The sequence below is a fragment of the Elaeis guineensis genome, chromosome 7 (genome assembly GCF_000442705.2).
Source record: "Elaeis guineensis isolate ETL-2024a chromosome 7, EG11, whole genome shotgun sequence".
NCBI classification, from domain to species: domain Eukaryota; kingdom Viridiplantae; phylum Streptophyta; class Magnoliopsida; order Arecales; family Arecaceae; genus Elaeis; species Elaeis guineensis.
In genome coordinates, this window is record NC_025999.2 from 10,823,787 (window position 1) to 10,843,304 (window position 19,518).

At 35.0% G+C, this 19,518-nt stretch overlaps 1 protein-coding gene across 1 annotated transcript; it reads right to left on the bottom strand.

Moving 5' to 3' along the window:
• Positions 1-752: 752 nt before the first annotated feature.
• On the bottom strand, positions 753-2,972 carry LOC105049114 (ABC transporter G family member 23). Its single transcript, XM_010928675.4, has one exon. It carries the CDS (start codon positions 2,795-2,797, stop codon positions 878-880), a length of 1,920 nt encoding a protein of 639 aa, XP_010926977.1. The 5' UTR covers positions 2,798-2,972; the 3' UTR covers positions 753-877.
• Between the last annotated feature and the right edge of the window lie 16,546 nt (positions 2,973-19,518).

The following is a 19,518-nucleotide window of genomic DNA, read 5'->3' on the forward strand; positions in this document are numbered from 1 at the left end:
CCATGTAATTGTGAAATTAAAGTATCAACGCTTGATCTTAGCCAAAAGGCCGAGAAAGGTATCTAAAAATATATATATATAATTTAAAAAAGTCAAAAGAAAAGAAATTAAAGTATCAAAAATACAGTGGGGTTCCTTGCCGGAGCGACACGACTGCCCCATGATTGGCACAATTTCTTGTGGAGTTTCGTCCCTCCTTTTCTATCAATGAAACAGAAAAAGAAGAATCAAGGATCTTGTGGGTCCTTCAGCCCGTGTTCTTTGTGGGGCTATTTCAAGCTTGTAGGACAAAAAGGTAAAAATGTGAAGCAATTTGCAGGTTTCTACCAAGGCAAATTCTAGAGGGGAACAAAAGAAGGTAACATAGTAGATATAGCACGGTTCGCCATAACAAGCACGGATTGGAGTGGTTTAGCATGGTTTGACACAGTTCTGTGGTTCATCATCTGATGGATCTTATGTTTGGAACAAGATTTAGATTATGTTTGTTTTTGTATAAGCCTAGGACTATTATAGCTATAGCAGATTTCTTTAATGCAAAACATTTATCTTTTCATGCACATGTACACGCACATACATATTAGTTGATTAGTGAATACACAAATATAAACTGTTTAGATTCTATATTAATTCCAGTCACATTAGCTAAGTGAAAACTATTAGATCAAATGATATATCCTGTGATTACGGCATGGGAACATAAAAGAACTGAAATTTTGTATTACAAGAGCTTAAATACTTCATGAGTTTCTGTTACTAACACACCCAACATATCCTCAGTTTACAAGAATCATAGACGACAATAAAAGGACTTTATTCCCATGAAATTTAAAAAAAAAAAAAAAGAGAACAATGAAACTATGATGAGATCCAATTCTTAGAGCATAGTCTTGGAAGCTCTCCTAACTAATAGAACCCAACAGAGAATTCGGTAGATCAAGAAGAAAGCACACATAATTCCAACGTTAATCCACCTTGTGTCCTTGTCCAGACCTCTGGCCCTCAGAACATCTGCACCTGTGAGAGTGCACATGGAATGGTCATTCCCTTGCCAAGAGAAGCATTCCCCTCTCCTGCTCCAGTACTCATTGATGAGCAGAGCATCCAGGGGGTACCTATAAAGGGAGACATAGTACATGAAGATCCAATATTTTGGGATGCTCTCTTTTGGAATGAAGTAACCTGAGAAAAGGAAGAAAATCCCCAAAAATATGCATATAAGAGAATTCCCCAGTATGAAGTCTGATGAGATTGCACTAAGGAAGAGAACCAGGGAGCTAGCCATCAACACAATCATCCACACCACCAAAACAAAGAACATGAAGGCGCTGAAGGAGGGGTTAAGTCCTACTAGCCAGTACACCGGTATCACAAATAGTAGAGCCACCACAAGCAAGAATGGGATGAAGATCACAGTGTTAGCTAACATGTAAGAAGAAAGCCGATACATCCTCCTCGAAGTCTCCCTCATGAGAACACGCCGCTCCTGCAGGAAGATTGGGAGTGCTTCGACGGTCGAAGAAAGGAGAAAGCTAAGGCTGAACGCGAAGAGGCCAAGTCTCTCGGCGACACCATCCTTATCCATCTTCACATGAAAGTAGACACTTCCTAGTCCTAGCCCACCAACAATGGCTTGCATTGTCCTTGCAGCAAAAAGCTGCTTTGTTCTATAGATTATCTTCCAAAACCTCCAAGAGAGCAAGATTATCTCCTCTAATCTTGAACCGTAGCTAGATTCTACGTTGCCGTCACATTTGAGTTCTTCCATGCAACATTGTCCCCGCTGCGAGTCGGTGTGCTCGATGAACAAAGCGCTCTTGTTTCTATAATCCTCTAATTGTCGCATAATCTCCAAGGCGAATTCTAAAGGATTTAGTTGGATTGGAATTTTCAGTCCCAACCGTGATATGGTTTCCTCAAGAGATTTGAGGCTACCAAAATGAGCCACTGAACCATGAGATAGGAGCAAGAAAGATGACACATACTGAAGAATCCGATAACTAGGCTGGTGAATGGATAGAATTAAGGTCTGTTTCCTTGTTTTAGCCATGGATGCAAGGAGTTCAATAACTTGCAATGCCGATCTGCTGTCAAGGCCCGATGTGGGCTCGTCAAGGAGAAGAATTGGTGGATCATGGATCGCATCGATGGCTATCGACACTCGTTTCCGTTCTCCTCCGGATATCCCTCTCGTCTCCTCATCTCCTACATAGCTATCAGCAATGTGTTCAAGTCCCAATTCTTGCATCAGGTTCTTCACCCTCTCTTCCTTCCCTCTTGCGCCCATACCTTTCAGCCGGAACTTGGCACTGAACATGAGTGTTTCCTTCACAGTGAGGAGAGGAAGTAGATTGTCTTCCTGAGTGACAAACCCGCAAATCTTGCGGAGCTGGTTGGGACTTGTAATGAATCTCTCATTGAGAGAGATGCTTTTTGGATCGAAGTTTGAGCTCTCGACCCGGCCCGAGATGATGTGAAGCAGTGTAGATTTCCCAGCCCCGCTCGGGCCGACGATGGCAAGGATCTCCGAGCTATTTGCTGTGAATGAGACCGACTTGAGCAACTCGACCGCCTTAGGCTTGCACTTGGGGTAAAGGCATGAGGTCACTAGATTGCTTTTGGGGTGAATGGAATAAGAGAGATTTGTTATCGTGAGTCGATAAGCCGGAATTGCAGATTTGATGGAGGGAGGAGGAGATGAGTGGTAGAAGGAGGAGGAAGGGGAGGTGGACTCATGGGGGGAGTCGGAGGCCGTCGAGTGCAACGTGGAATCGAGGCTGAGGCATACGTCCTCCATGGTTTGGAAGAGAAGGAACAAGCTGAGGAATGAGGAGGACGTGGATGGGTTTGAAGGGAAATACTGAAGAGCAAGGGAGTGGAGGGACCATGGCAAGGCGTGAGGAAGAAGGTCGGGGCTGAGCGATGAGCGGGAGATGGGGGTCGAACCTAACCGTTTGAATGCGTTTGATGGGAGTTGGACCTAACTAGAAGCGCAGTAATGTTTTGGTGGTGCAGCTACTAAATAGAAGAGGGTGATTGTTTGTTGGGGTGTAGAGAGAGTTTGGCAGGTTAGGTGAACAAAAAAAAAAAAAAAAAAATTGACCAAGTTATTATAAACTATTTGAGGTGGCTGGATTAGATTGAGCATCCAACCAAGCTAGGCTTAGATTAAATTTTTCTCCAAGTCATGGGATGGACATGATTATGGCTACACTTGTTGCAAATGATCATCACCCTAGGCCATTGGTATTTGTTCTAAATGGGATCATTGATCCACTTTTTCACTTCCTATCCTATCAACTGCTGCTGTTCATTCGTGATTAGTAAAATTAATTTCCTTCACAAACTATACGTAAGTCCACCAGCTTTAACAAGTACAATGTGGTCTGTAGACCTCGGTTACACGTCCAGGCCTACAGAGGCTAAAATTTATTGCCATACACATAAATACATAAATATATGCATACAACTGGAAACCTTCAAAGAGAAAGTTATCGGAACAAGGAACCACTAAAAGAAGAGAACTGCCTTATGTATCATAAAAAGGAAAGAATACTTTGCTCACTCTCTCACACACTACATACATGGATACTTGATTATCACTTTAAAAATTCAAATTATTAGCGGCAGCTAGTTGCCGTCATTAATAGTTCACTTGCCACCATTAATAATTTCACCGGCATTAATTCTATCATAACAATCAATCTGAAAAACTCTGATTGCCAAATATCCTTATTACTGATGAAAATCTGAACCGTCGCTAATATGACTATTACTGGTAAAAAAATTTCATTGCTAATTATTTTTTTATTTTTAAATTAAATTTTTAAAAAACTTTAAAAAAATATTAACGACGATATTTTTGTGGCTAATACCATCGCTAATAATTATTAGCGACAAATAATACCGTCGCTAATATCATCTCTAATTTATTTTTAATTTTTAAATTAAATTAAAAAAATATTAGTGATGGCATTATCGTTGCTAATGCCGTCACTAATAAATATTAGTGATGGCATATCCGTCGCTAATACCATAGTTAATAATTAATTTTATTTTTTTTAAAAATTAATAATAATATTTTTTAAAATCTATTTTAATTAATCATAAGGAATTATGGTTCTTAATACCCATTATAATTAAAATCCAAAGATAATATGACAATCAAAAATTAAAAACTAATTATATTATATTAAAAATATAAATTATATAATTTTTTTTACAAACAGTATCAAAAAAAATATAATACATCAAAAAAAATTAGGTTCGATCCTTGTCGTCATCTACTTGCTCCTCTCCAGCAACTGATGGATGAGAACCGAATGTTCCAGCATCCTATAATGAAAAAAATAAAACAATATTAGTAACTTTCGATATGGAGGTGTATCTTTTGATACACTCCTTCGATTCTCAAACAGATTATTCCTACATATTTCATTCGATGATATAGAGCTATAAAAATCTTCGATCCATCGATTAGATGGTTAGATTTAATTATTAGCCCCTATATCTCTATTTTGGACTCAAACCTAAATATATGAAGTTTCTAAATATAAAAACTTAAAACAAATAAAAAGATTTAGTAATATAATTATCAGATGTAATGGCTGGGACGATGAGCCTAACTGATCGTGCAGCTATAGAATCCGAAGAAGCTCCACGATTGTATCATGGATGGCATCCAGGAGGCTCTAAAGTCACTGGCTCAAAAGTCTCTGCACAATCTCCTCTATGTGTGCATCGCTCCAGATCTGGGATGTCGAGGCCTGTGAAAATGTCGAAGGATATCGAGCTGATGGAGGGTCGAAGTTATGGCTAAATCCTATGATCCAACATTTACACCTCCGGTGGTGCCGAGCCATCCCTCAAGGTCAAGAGAGGGCTGAGAAGATGAGTCATCATCGTACTCTCAGCAACATACGCTGCATAACACATCTGCACAGTTCAGAAATATATTAGTTTTAATATAAAAATCAGATCCTGTAATAACTTAATTAGTAAATAAAATTTGAAGTTCTTACCGTGATCTGTCGCAATGTAGAATCTAAATAGTCACCAGTCCTCTGAGACTGGTATGTGGCCCGCCATAATTGCAGTTGATCTAGTGGACGATCCAACTGCCATATCTACAATAAGTAAATAATAAAATTAAATTAATTAAAATATGCATATAAGAGTTTTTACAGCACTAGTGAAGAGTTTTGGTATAGATTTTTTATCGATCTGTCGGCCACAACATGTGTGCCAATCGAGCCGTCCGTGTGTCTGATCGAATCCTGCTGGATGGTCCGATTCTGTCAGACCTTCTGCCGCCATCAGAGTACTACTCGTTGCTCCACTGATTATAGAGGGCCTGCCATATATCCATCCATATCCAGTGATCCATGAAGGACCTCTAGTCTGATGGTGACTGAGAACAAGAGTACTGGATGGCAGACTGCTTGAGGCTGCAGAGACCATCTCGGAGCCTCCATATGGCCACCTCCTCAAAAGTCCAACAGTCAACCTCCTCATCGTGGGGAGTCTCGAATCAGTAGTACTTCTGCAAGATAGAAGCAAGTGTGTATTAATATATAATTGAAATACCAACATATCAGAAATTTAAAAATTAAACTAGTTTTGACTTACCAGAAACATCTTCCAAGCTGCATCACGAGCTTCCGACGGCCAACTCGAGAACTTGTTCACCGATCCCAGCATCAATCAGCATATGATCCTAGTAACGACATGAGATGTAGAAGGCTCTGTGAATGTACTACAAAATTGATTTCAAAGAATAAATATTAACTCTAAAATTATTAAATTCTAAACTTATTAATTGAGCATATAATACTTACGAGTGGCTCTGGATATGGATGATTTTTCTGTCCTCTAGCTGAGTCGGAGGTGCCATAAGCCGGATGGATCTTCGACCATGGTGCTATGTCTGAGAGCTAGTGATAACTACTGCATGCGACTGTGGGGTCACTGGTGACCCCTTGTCCTTCGAATTTGAGCGCAAAACATCTGATATAAAGAATATCATATTAGTTAACAATTGATAAAATAATATAAACAAGAATATACAAAGTGTTAGAGCTTACCGTTCGGTATGAGAGGTGCAGAACCATATGAGCTGGCCGTGTGATCGCTCTTGCCTCGAGAGCTCTATCCTCAGCTGGCGTGGCTTCGATCTCTGGAAGACATGATGTATGCTCTTTGAAAATAAAAATAAATAGATTCACTAAATTAATTATACAATTACAGATGGCAACGCAAGATTTAAAATGATACAAGACAAATAATTAAAATGATCCAAGAATTATATACTTAGCACTACTCATCGGCCTCTTCAGATGTTTGATATCCTTCTGAATCTTCTTTCAATTTTTTCTCTTCTTCTTCCTTTCTTCCACCTCTTCCTCTTCTTCCCCTTCTTAGGAGGATTATCTTTTAAAATAATCTCAATTGGATCTACCTCCTCATGTTGGCCATCTTCATGTAGGAGAATTCTTAGAGCATCCAATTCCACATCATCGAAAGATTAATAAACTCCTACTGTCTCATCTTCTTGAAAGCATTCTGATAATTGGGACTCTTCTTCTTTGAGTGTGTAATGAACAGCTCGAGACTTAATTTTGTATACGATCTGCTAATCTTTCCTTCTTATTTTTTTTAATGGAAAAGGAGTATAATAAACTTGAGTAGCTTGTGCAACTAGTACAAATGGCTCGTTGACATAAGCTTTTAATCCATATTTGATTTCAATAAACCCATGCTCATACCATTGTTGGTATCGAATCATTAGCACTTAAATAGAATGACACTATTACCTCCAATATAGCTCATCTTAATTACTTCTTTGAGGATTCCATAGCAATCACTCTTCATCTTATCTTTCCACCAGCTATCTTTTATACACATGTCACTATTTATTATGCTTTTATAATTTTCATATTGCTGAATGTGAAATTTAAAATCATTTATGTTACAACCATTATAGCATGTCATGTATTTTTCAGGCCCGTAACCTAATGGTCTCAACTTCGTTGGTATGGACTCACTTCCTTGAATGACCTACGTATTATAAAAAGAATAAATTAAAAAAAAATAAAATATATAAAATAACAATGGATGCTTACCAATTGATGGAACCAACATACAAAATTCTTTGAGTACTATGTTGATATTTCATCATCACTTATGTCCAGATTTTTTTCTTCCAGCATCTCATCATCTTGTCTAAACATACATAAGATAAGTATATTGAAATAAATGATTAAAGAGTTGGGATTATGATGGACACTTATGTTAGATGTATGCACTAAGAGCTAGATTGGCTGACACTTGTAAAATACTCTTAAGGGCATATTTTGTAAATTGACTTTGATATTAATAAAATTAGATTATTTCTATATATTCATATTGTATTTAATAGTGTCTGTGAATTATCTATTGGGTTAATGGGTAAGATAACATATATTCTTAAGAGTTGAGAATTTAGGACATATGCTAATTTTTGTTAACTCATAAATTACTCTCGATCGTAAGATCATCATGAGGATGGTGAGCGATTCGAAAGATTGATGTATGATCACTTCTTTCGGATAGATGAGTCTTGAATCTACGATGTGGAGACATCGGAGTGAAAGTATAGATGCTTGTTAAGAAAAGATATTGAGTGTGATCATTTACGAACAGTCATAAGAAAATCTATCTTCTCATCAGTGACATATTCATAACTGCGATTGTGTGTTTAATTCTTTGACCTGAAGTACATCGACCATTCATCTTAAGGGTGCTGTAGTTTGACTGTACCATAACTCAATCTCCTAGTCATATGGAGCCTTGAGGTATATGTTGGCTGCAATATGTTCATTATAGGAATAGGGTTGCACCAAGATGGGATCTATTGACCTCGATAGAGAAGGAGTAATCTTTTGTAGATCATGAGATTGAGTCTAAAAACCCATGGCCATGGTAATGTAAAAGATAGAAAAGAATTTTTATTGAGCTTCATATCAAACTTGAATCGATTGATTCTATCATATGATAGTAATGAGGTTGGACGAGTTAATCTTGATCTCGATCCTGTCGGAACTCACAATAGAAGAATCGAATCATATGATAACTGTACCTAGAGATTCATTCTTCAGTTCCACGGGACTGTCACTACATACTACTAGGTATCACTGATGGATTATGGAATCAATTAGAATTATTTCGATAATCAATAAATCTAATTGACTAAATTGAAAAAAATTTCGATCCATCGAAAAGAGTTTCGATGATATTGATGATAGAGATCACATATCTCACTATCAGACAAAATTGAACCTATAGGGTTACACAAATAAGAGTATTAGTTTAGGATTGTACAATTGGGCTAAGTGTAGTCGGATTAGGTTAGGATCAATTAAGTCCTACCTTTGGGTTTAAGGAAACCATGCTAGCACATGGTTAAACCAATTTTTTCCTACTTGATTAGGGTCCTATTAAATAGGATTTAAACAAATTTGATGCAAGCTCAAATTGGGTTTCAGATGTTGGTTCACCCAGGTTAAAATTTGATCTAATTAGATTAAGTTTATGGGGGTGTCAAATGTTGGCACCACCCAATGTTATTCAACCAAGAAGAGGGGCACACCCACATGGATTGGATCCATGTGTGTGTCACCCAAATCAGATAAAGGAGGGAGGGAGAAATGGATAAGAACGAGATGATTTCTTTTGAATTCAAATTCAGATTCGAATTCAAGTTTGAATTCAAGTTGTTTGAATTCGAATTTGAGAATTTATTTTTAGGGGAGATAACAATCAGATAGGATCTAATTTTGGTTGACCAAAATGGGGAGGATAAGGTGGTCGGGTGACTGTTTTGAATTTGATTTGATTAAGTTCTATTTAAAGGCTGCATTGTTGCTTGGTTTGAATCTAGTTCTAATCTGAATATTCACCATGCCTCCTCTCCAATTCTTTATGCCATCTCCTTCCTCCCTCTGATATCTAAGCCTCTTCTACATCCAAGGGTGTTGGACAAGCCACCTGGTGGGATTGAAGAGTCAAAGGCCATCAGTTCTACGTGAAGAGATGAAAAGGCTGCGATCAGAGGCTGATCCAAGCACTGTTGGAAATCAAATCGAAGGTAAACCAAAGAGCTTACAAATCTATCTAGGAGTAGATGGATTGAAGAAGGAGAAGACATCCTTGATCAAGCCTGAGTGGATAGCTATAGAGATCGGACATATGCACAACTCACCAGCGAACCTCGGATCCACTGATCATCGGACTATGGAGATCTTCTACCCGTGCAAGGTGATGTGATCACCCTCTCTATTGCATGCTGATTTTTATTTTATATGCTGATATAAATACTTAATAAATATGATTTAGATCTATACGTAGCATGCTGGGTTGGTAGAAAATTTTTAAAATTCCACTGCCTCTGATTCAATCAAATCTGATGCGTCTACACGATCCTTCAACTAACAGGACATATAGATCGACCTCCATGCAGTTTAGCAAAACATATGTCTCTATCCATGTAGAGAGAAAAAAAAAAGAAGTACTATCCAAAATTTCTTTCGAACCCTCAGCATACCGTTTGATTACTATAATGATCTATAGAATTACTTGCATTTTTCAAACTGTCCATAGTGGACAATCAATTGATCAATGTTCATAATTTTTTTATCCATACAAAAATAAATATATATACAGATATATTAGAATATGTACATCAATCAACTGACGAATCTATCGCTCCATACAATACAAATTTTATTAAAATTAATACATAATTAATGCTATCCGGCACTTCCATTGGCCTGAGCACATAGGGCGCACGAAGGCTGGATGCCTTGGATGCCAGCTATGACCCGAGGCCCGAGCATGTAAGGTACATCCCGATCTCATGTTTGTAATACTACCCAGCACCTTCCCTCAATCCGAGCACTCTGCATGTCGAGATCCAAATTTCATGCATCTAATTAATTAATTAACTAATTAAATATCTAACTAATTAATTAAATCAATATTTAATTAACTTTTAGTGACGGCACTAGCCGTCACTAATACTAAACATTAGCCATCACTAATACTCATAATAGTGCACTTGTGTGAGGATGGGGCGGTGGGGCAAGGGCCACAGGGTCAGGGCCGTGGGTTGAGGGCGACGGGGTAGGGGCCGTGCGGTCAGATCGATGGGGCAGGGGCCGTAGGGTTTGGTCGGTAGGATCGGGGCGACCGTGGGTGAGGTGGGATCGGGGCGGTTGGCTCGAGGCTGCAGCATAGGAGGCACCGATGGGATCGAAGCGATCGTGGGTGAGGCAGGGATGAGACGGTGCGCTCGGGGCTATGGCGTAGGAGGCACCGGCGAGGTCGAGGCGGCCGCAGGTGAGGCGGGGCTAGGGCAGTGGCGTAGGAGGTGTCGGTGGGGTGGGGGTGGCCACGGGTGAGGTGGGGTTAGGAGGCGGGCTCGGGGCTACGGCATAGGAGGCACCGGCAATGTCGGGGTGGCTGCGGCCGAGGCGGTTCGAGGTGGTTGGCTTAGGACCACGGTGTAGGAGGCACCGACGGGGTTGGAGCGATCGTAGGTGAGGTGGGGCCATGGCGTAAAAGGCACCGATGGGGTCGAGACATCGAGAAAGAGGATGCATGGGGAGCGAAGAACACCAAGAAGGACGCATCAGGGAGGGGAGTCACCGTCGGTCAGGAGGAGGCGTCGGTGAGGTGGGGAAAAGCCGAGGAGGAAAACAAGAGGGGATTCACTAGAAGGAGGAGAACGAGCATGAAATTTTTTTTCCTCCGACAGGCTGGGGGTTTATTTTAGCGGACTATTATCGACAACAAGATGACCATTGGTAATATAGTCGGTAAAATATTATTCTACGTGCCCGGATATTAGCGACGATAGTTTCCGTCACTAATACCCATTAGCCGTCGCTAATACTATTAAATTTTTATTAAAATATTAAATTTTAATATTAAAATTTTTAAAATAATATTTTTTTAAAATTATTAGCGATGGTAAATTATTCCATCGCTGATGTCGTCACTAATACTATTAAATTTTAATATTATTTTTTTCTTCCTTGATCATTTTTTGGATGGTTAAAAATCATCATTGGGTTTTATTAAATTTTTGAACTTAATTAATTTATGGATCAAATTTTAATTGATTTAAATTAGATTTAATTTAATTAGATTTAACTTAATTTGAGGCTAATTGGGTTTTAATATTCCAAATAGGATTTGAATTTAAAGCCTAATTGAATTAGATTTGACATAATTTTGAATTGAATTCAAATTGAATCATGGATCAAGTCCTAATTGATTTAAATCAAATTTAACTTAATTAGACTTGATTTAATTTGAGACTAATTATATTTTATAATCTAAATAGAACTTAGATTCAAAACCTAATTGAATTTGATTTGACAAGATTTCAAATTGGATTCGAATCGGATTCGAATTGAATCATGGATCCAGTCAAAATTAATTTAAATCAGACTTAATTTGAGGCTAATTAGATTTTATAATCCAAGTAGGACTTAAATTCAAAACCTAATTGAATTAGATTTAATAAGATTTTGAATTGGATTCGAATCAGGTTCGAATTAGATTTAAATTAAATCATAGATCAAGTTCTAATTGACTTAAATTAAATTTAATTTAATTAGACTTGACATAATTTGAGGTTGATTGAGTTTTATAATCCAAGTAGGATTTGAATTCAAAGCATAATTGAATTAGATTTGATAAGATTTTAAATTGAATTTGAATCGGATTCGAATTGAATTCAAATTAAATCATGGATCAAGTCCTAATTGATTTAAATTATATTTAATTTAAGTAGGTTTGACTTAATTTGAGGTTAATTGAATTTTATAATCCAAATAGAATTTTGATTCAAAGCCTAATTAAATTAGGTTTGATAGGATTTCGAATTGGATTTGAATCGGATTCGAATTAGATTTGAATTGAACCTAAATTGAAAACTATTTTCTCTTAATTGATTTAAATCATATTAAATTTAATTAGATTTGATTTAATTTGAGGATAATTAGATTTTACAATCTAATTAGGATTTGAATTCAAAGTCTAATTGAATGAGATTTGATAGAATTTCGAATTGAATTCGAATCAGGTTCGAATTGGATTCAAATTGAATCTAAATTAAAAATTATTTTTTTAATTAATTTAAATTAGATTAAATTTAATTATATTTGACTTAATTTAAAAATAATTAAATTTTACAATCTAAGTAGGACTTCGATTCAAAATCTAATTGAAGTAGGATTGATAGGATTTCAAATTGGATTCGAATCAGGTTCGAATTGGATCTAAATTGAATCCGAATTAAAAATTATTTTTTTCTAATTTATTTAAATAAAATTTAATTTAATTAATTTTAATTTATTTTGAGGCTAATTGGATGTTATAATCTAATTAAGACTTGGATTCAAAGCCTAATTAAATTAGATTTGATAGGATTTTGAATTGGGTTCGAATTATGTTTGAATTGGATTCAAATTGAACCCAAATCATTTTTTGAATTATTAATGATGAAAAAAATATTACCGTCACTAATACAGTCACTAATAATATTTTCAAAAAAATATTTTTTTAAATTATTATTCAGATTTTTTTAAAAAATATTATTAGCGACGGCAAGATTTTCATCACTAATAATCCCAATTCGCCATCGTTAATAATTATTTTATATTTAAATATTATAAAAAATTGAAAAATTTAAATATTTTAATGATGACAAATGTCGTCACTAATAATTATATTACCGTCGCTAATAATTATATTGCCGCCGCTAATAGTATTAGCGATGGTAAAATTTTTGATCGATTTTATGGTGGATAAAAGATGTTATTAGTGATGAAATTTTTTATCGTCACTAATACCATCACTAATATTCAATATTTTTGTAATGTATTCTAATTGGACAAGACTTCTCTATCTCTCCTATGCACCTCAATGAGCATCAAGAGGATTCTACATATTTGATCTATCTTAAAGTCCTCCCATGTGACATCTTATTTTATCTCGGAGGAGATCAGTTGAGCATCAAGATAATTCAGCATCCTAAAGCCTTATCAATTTATCATTCTGTGGTGTGATAGTTTTTTTACTTTGGAGAGTACTTATCAATATAGTCAATTATATTTTTTTCTATGAAATCAATCTCTTTGTTATTGTCTCTATTAGTGAGTTATTGTTTCCTCACCATTTTCTTTTTTTTCCTTATTTATGGTAAGAAATCAAATTAAAGAGCATGGGTAAACTGATTACTTACATAAAAAAGAGCACAAATTGGATAGATTTGCAAAAAATCTAAAAAAATTCAGTATTCATCAAGAACAAAAGTAGAGTCTTAATATCTTATGCTAAAATAGTAGTCTATTGAAGTTAATTCAAATTTCTATTTTATCTCCATCTTTTATAATTAGATCTTTTTTAGTAGATCAAGTCTATCATTGTCTTTTACCTTTATCTAGGCGGTAAAATTTATATTTTAGATGTTTATCTTTTTGTTGATCTTATCACTTATAAAGCATATGCTGTGAACACTAGTGGTTTTCATTTGCACATGCATGATAAACTTAATAAATTTTTCTTTTTTTTATTTTTCTCTTTTGGTTTTGGTCTCTATGTATTTGTGAGTTTGCCTCAAAAAAATTGGTATCAGAGAAAGTGGCTAGCTCCCCTTCTACCACGAGGGCAAGCCGTGGCATTTTCTCTTCTACCACCACGATTCGTCCAGGCTCCCTTCGATTGCTTGGATCTCAATCTTAGGTCTCAACTTCCACTGAACCCTCAACTTCACAGCTAATACTTTGATCATTGGGATTTGCTATATCTCTGATGAGACCTATCATATTTTTTGACAGCGATCCTTTTTCATCATTTTATTTGGAGGCCAACTTCATCTCCACTACCGACTTCTTCTTCTTCTTCTTCTTCACCAGCTTCTTCTATCTCTGCTTCTTATGAATTTCATGACTAGCTGGTCCATTCTTAATGGTGGTACTTAATGGCTTAGTCCGATTCTCTTTTCCTGTGCCAGTGTGAATAGAAAGATATTTTTTTTTGATTTGGTAATCATGGCTAAAACTATAACTGCTATTACATGCTATGTATAGTTGAAAATACATTTCATATATAGCTAATTATATATACTGTTAGGATAGATTCTCATCGCTTAGACAACTAATCTTCTTCCTCGCCTCTCAACTGATCAAGTGCACTGCACCGGTTGACTTGCTGTGGTTCACTCCGACTTAGATCAATAAATTTTGCCCCAATCGATGTTTCACCAACTAAGATCGACGATACTTAACCGACTAAGGATGATGGACTTAACTAAGTTAGTACTTAACCAATTTGATTCGACATACAATCTACGTTAGCTGGTGACATTCAGCATATAGCCGACTACTTCTTCGATGCCATACCAACTATCCGAATCGACAATAGTTATTCAACACAGACGTTAATTACATGCAAACATGGAGTGCAAAAGTCGGCCACGAGCAGCCCATTATTCGGCCTTAACAATAGTTAATAAGGTAACCATCCACTAAATACCATAACTCTCATGTTTTGAGTATTTAGGTACAGGGATTACACCGTAACGACTTTTCTGACCCTATAAATACCGGTAAGTAATGGAGGACTGGGTAAGCTTTTTTTATTACAAGCTTGGCCTCTCATTTTTGATTGTCTTGACTGTGCTCTTTTTTCTAGCTAACTTAAGCATCGGAGGATCTCCACTGGATAACTTATGATAAGCAGACTTCTTTTTAGATTTTCTTCTGCTCGAAACTCAGACGTAACAACTCAGCTTCCGATCGACTATTTCACCAGAGACAGGCTGCAATATATACTATATATAGCTGATTGCATATGTCATATATAGCAAGCTGTATATACCATATACAACGAATTGCATGTACTATATGCAGCTAACAAGATCTTCATATATATAGAGGTCTTTATGCTTGTGAATGGAAGCAACTTAGAAAATTTTTTTTAAAAAAAAATCTCCTTTCATTCTCTCTCTCTCTCTCTCTCTCTCTCTCTCTCTCTCTCTCTCTCTATTCTCTTGTTATCAAAGTTTTGTTAAATTATCATGGTATCTGAGCCATTCATGCAATAGTTAAAACTGTCTTAGATTCAAATTCCTTTCATTTGGGCATTGCTTTGTGCTCCTCTCATCCGGCTCCCAATTTGATTTGTGTTTGGCTTCGGATATTATCTCATTTGGTTGCAGTTTCATTTGATTCCTAAATGTGATCTCTATTTTATTTCTCAAAATTTTTCTACTTACCTTTGGTAAGATAAAATCACAGACTATATCTATTAATTAGTTTAACAGAAAAATTATTTTTTTAAAAAAAATTATTTTTGAGCTTTTTTGTTGAAAGCAAGGATCTTTCTAGAATCCTTGATGGGTCTATTTTAGAACCTAATGATGATAAAAAAAATACTCAATGAGAAACAAAAGATGCTAGGGTCATCATTTGGATTTTGAATTCCAGTGAAAAAGATATTACCTCAAATTTAAGACCATTTAGAATAGCCAATAAAATCTGGAAATATCTAAAGAAAATTTGCACTCAAACAAATCAAGCTACGTATTGAAATAGAATTCAAAATTCCAAAATTCAACTAAGATGATAAAGATATTCAAACTTTTTATGCAAAATTCTTGAAATCTGCATGGTTGGTGATCCTTGATTGTGGGCCACATACTAAGAATGCTTTAAGACCCTTATAGATAAATGAATGAATGGGTTCAGAGTGTTTTGAGAACCACATGATGCACAATGGCATGCTACACGAAGTAGATTGACCATACCGACCCAACATACAAACAAATACCAAATAAAAATATTCGTAGAGAATCGTGAGAAAAAATAATTATAGAAAAGAAATTGAAAGAGAAAAATAAATTTATTCAAAAGAAACTAAAGACCAAAACTTTACAAAGATGGCTCATAAAAGTCTCACAAATAATCTCTCTTCTTTTGTTCTTCTCACACCTCTCATACTCTTCCACACATAAAGAAGACACCAAAGATCCCCTTAAATGAAGATCACATGGATGAGAGTTTGACTTATATCTTAACTCAAAATCAAAAATCCACAAAAATACAAACTCTAACAATATTTAGAGGGAAATAACTAAATAGAGTTTCTATAGTCTTTAAAACCAATGATCAACTAAAAATGAAATCTTAATTGGATTAGGACTTGACAATGAATCTCAACCTTCCCCTCATTGTAAAGTCCATATCCACAATATTGAATTTATTGATATCATAAAACGTTATCATAGCCATCACCATCATTGCTATAGTAATAACAATATATAACAACTTATTGAATCAATAATTAAATGGCAAAACTCTTTTATTGGCTCAAACAATAATTTCTTTGCTAGCTCATCTTTTTCGATGCATATATCGAAATCGATAATGTCAACTAACACTTTCTCTTGCCACTGACTCCATAATCACGATATCAAGATTCTTTGAACATCTAACTCATCCCAACAAATATCAAGTTATCGATTGTAATAACTACGAACATCAGTCGTTACCTACACATATGTGAAATCAAAAATAGAATCTTCATTATGATGTTAAGATTTCTTTGGACATCTAACTCATCTCAACGAACATCAAGTTATTGGTTGTAATAACTATGAATATCAATTATTACCTATATATATGTAAAATCAAAAATAGAACTTTGGTTATATTTATATATCTCAACTTGAGTAGCTTCAATTATCTGCATATAATTGGCATCTACAAATGGAGTCAAACTTTTATGCATAGAGTCATCTAATAGCTTGAACTTTGTAGTAACTTCAAAATTAACTGATATATCAATAATTTTGTTGACCAAAGGTATAGCAGGAATCATCTCCACCAAATATATTTCTATGTTACTTGATTTTTGAAGCTACTTCAAAATTAGTCAATATTTCATCCTCATAACTAACTAAATCTCTACATAAAATATCCAGAACTTGAATAGCTTCGATAAAAGACTCTTCTATATGATTTAATTTCTCAACACGAATCTCTATACCTGGATCAATCATAGCATCTTTTAACTCTTCCTAAGTAACTCCATAATTAGCGGATACTTCAATCACGATCTCTTATAATACAACATTTACTTGATCAAGCTTCTTTTGCTTAAGATTTTTTTATGGACTTGATTGATCCTCAAGCTAATCAACCTTATCATGCTCTGAGTCTTCAAAAATTGATCCTATCTCTAATTGATCAAGCTTTTCTTATTTCAAATCTTTATCTTTAAACCAATTTTATTCTTATTTTAGATATTTGGAAAAGCCTAGAACCTAAATTTGAGTGTACAGCTGTAAGAATATGCTATGTTTTCTTTGGCTCCTTTGCACTTGAATATAGCAATAATTTTTTTTATTAGCTAAATTTTGAATAATCTACATTACCTTCTTAGATTTTTGATTTCATTTTCTTCTTATAATCTCATCTGTTAGCATCATCATCAATTCATCCAAGACATCCTATAAATGTTATCCTTTCAAATAAGACTTGATAAGAGTCTTCTAATATAGATAACATGTATTGTTCAATTTACAAAGAGAAATAATAGTAGTAAAAGTAGCCATATTAATATTGGTGAGATTAGGCATCTTATGTAAGAGTCTATTGATAAAGAAGATAGTAGCATCGGTTATAATGATTCATCTTTTGAATCACTAAAACAAAAATCTACATATTTACACTACCACATAACGAATTACTGAAAGTTTTTTCAATTATGCTGAGCTACGAACATAGGAACCACCAACAATCAAATTATCGCTCGAAAAATAAATATACTTCAAATAAATCTGATCGAAGTCGTAAATCACTCGATCACTCTTTAAACCTATGGCTCTAATACAATATAGAGCTACAAACACACAAGCCACCAATCTTAAAATCTATAGTTCTGATATCATATAAAATCATAAATACATGGATCATCAATCTTCAGAACCTCGAGGTAGCTCTAATATCATGTAGAATAGCTTGCTACATGGAGCAGATTGATCGTGCCGGCCTAAAATCCAAACAAACATCAAACAAAATATTTGTAGAGAATCACTAGAAAAAATAATTATGGAAGAAAATAATTAGAAAAAAATAAATTTATTTAAAAGAAATAAAAACTAAAACTTCATAAAAATACCTCACGAAAGAGCCTCCACATATACAAATAATTTCTTCTCTCTTTGTTCTTACAACTCTCACACTCTTCCATACACAAATGAGACACCAAAGATCCCTTTATATGAAGATTACATGAATGGGAGTTTGACTCTTATCTTAGCTCAAAAACTAAAAATCTATAAGAATACAAACTCTAACAACTTTCACAAGAAAATAATTAAAGAGAATCCTAAAGTTATTAAAACTAATGACCAACTAAAAATAAAATCTCAATTGCTTTGAGACTTGGTAATGAATCTCAACACATGATAGATGATCCTTAACTATAGGCCATATATTGAGGGTTTTTTGGGATCTATGCATGTGGATAAATGAAGGGATTTGTAATGCTTTGAGATTTGTATATGGATGATCCTTAACTATGAGTCATCTACTAGAGATTTTTTGAGATCTATGCAAATGGATGAATAAATTGGTTTGGAGTACTTTACGATCTATGTGGTGGGTGATCCTTAATTATAGGTCATATGCTAAGGGTGCTTTGAGATATGTTTTGCATGAAAGATCCTTTGAGACTCCATTCCATTCAATATATATCAAGGGTATTTCTATCCTACAACCACTTTATGTTACAGTGGAGAGGGTATTTTGGGGATATGTCTTTAGCTAAGGGGGTGTTATTATAATTTTTTCTATAATTTATTGCTATTGGCAATCATGAAACGAATGATATCATCTCATCCAAAATCAAAAAAAATATTGATATATGGTACACATAAATAAATATAATTATATATACAGATGATTATGCATAAGAATTTTTATATCTAATAATAACAAACTCAAATACAATGCTTATCTGTCCATATTTAACATATCCAATTAATTTAAAAATAAATATAAACCCAACTCATCTTTGATGCCGTTGCTAGCTGTTGGAGTCTTTTATAGACTGGCTAGGCTAGCTGGTCGCTAAAAGCTCGTAACACCTCTTTCTTGATACGATTGCTCAACTCTAGGAGTTTTGAAGGGCCAATCTTGTACTTGCTATTAGGCCCCTCAAGTCCTAGAGGTCGAGATGGCAAATTTTCTGAAATGATCTAAGCCTCGTCTCATAAAAGCTTTTTCTTATTTCACTCTCTTATACTTTTTTCTATTTTTCATTGGTTAGATGTATCTAGTATATTATTTCATAAATTTATCCTGAGTGATTAAAGAAATCATTAGTCTGCATCTTTACGTCCTCGTGTTGTATTGAATGGTCTATTTCACGGAGCCGAGATCTTAAAATTCTACATTCAAATCTTGG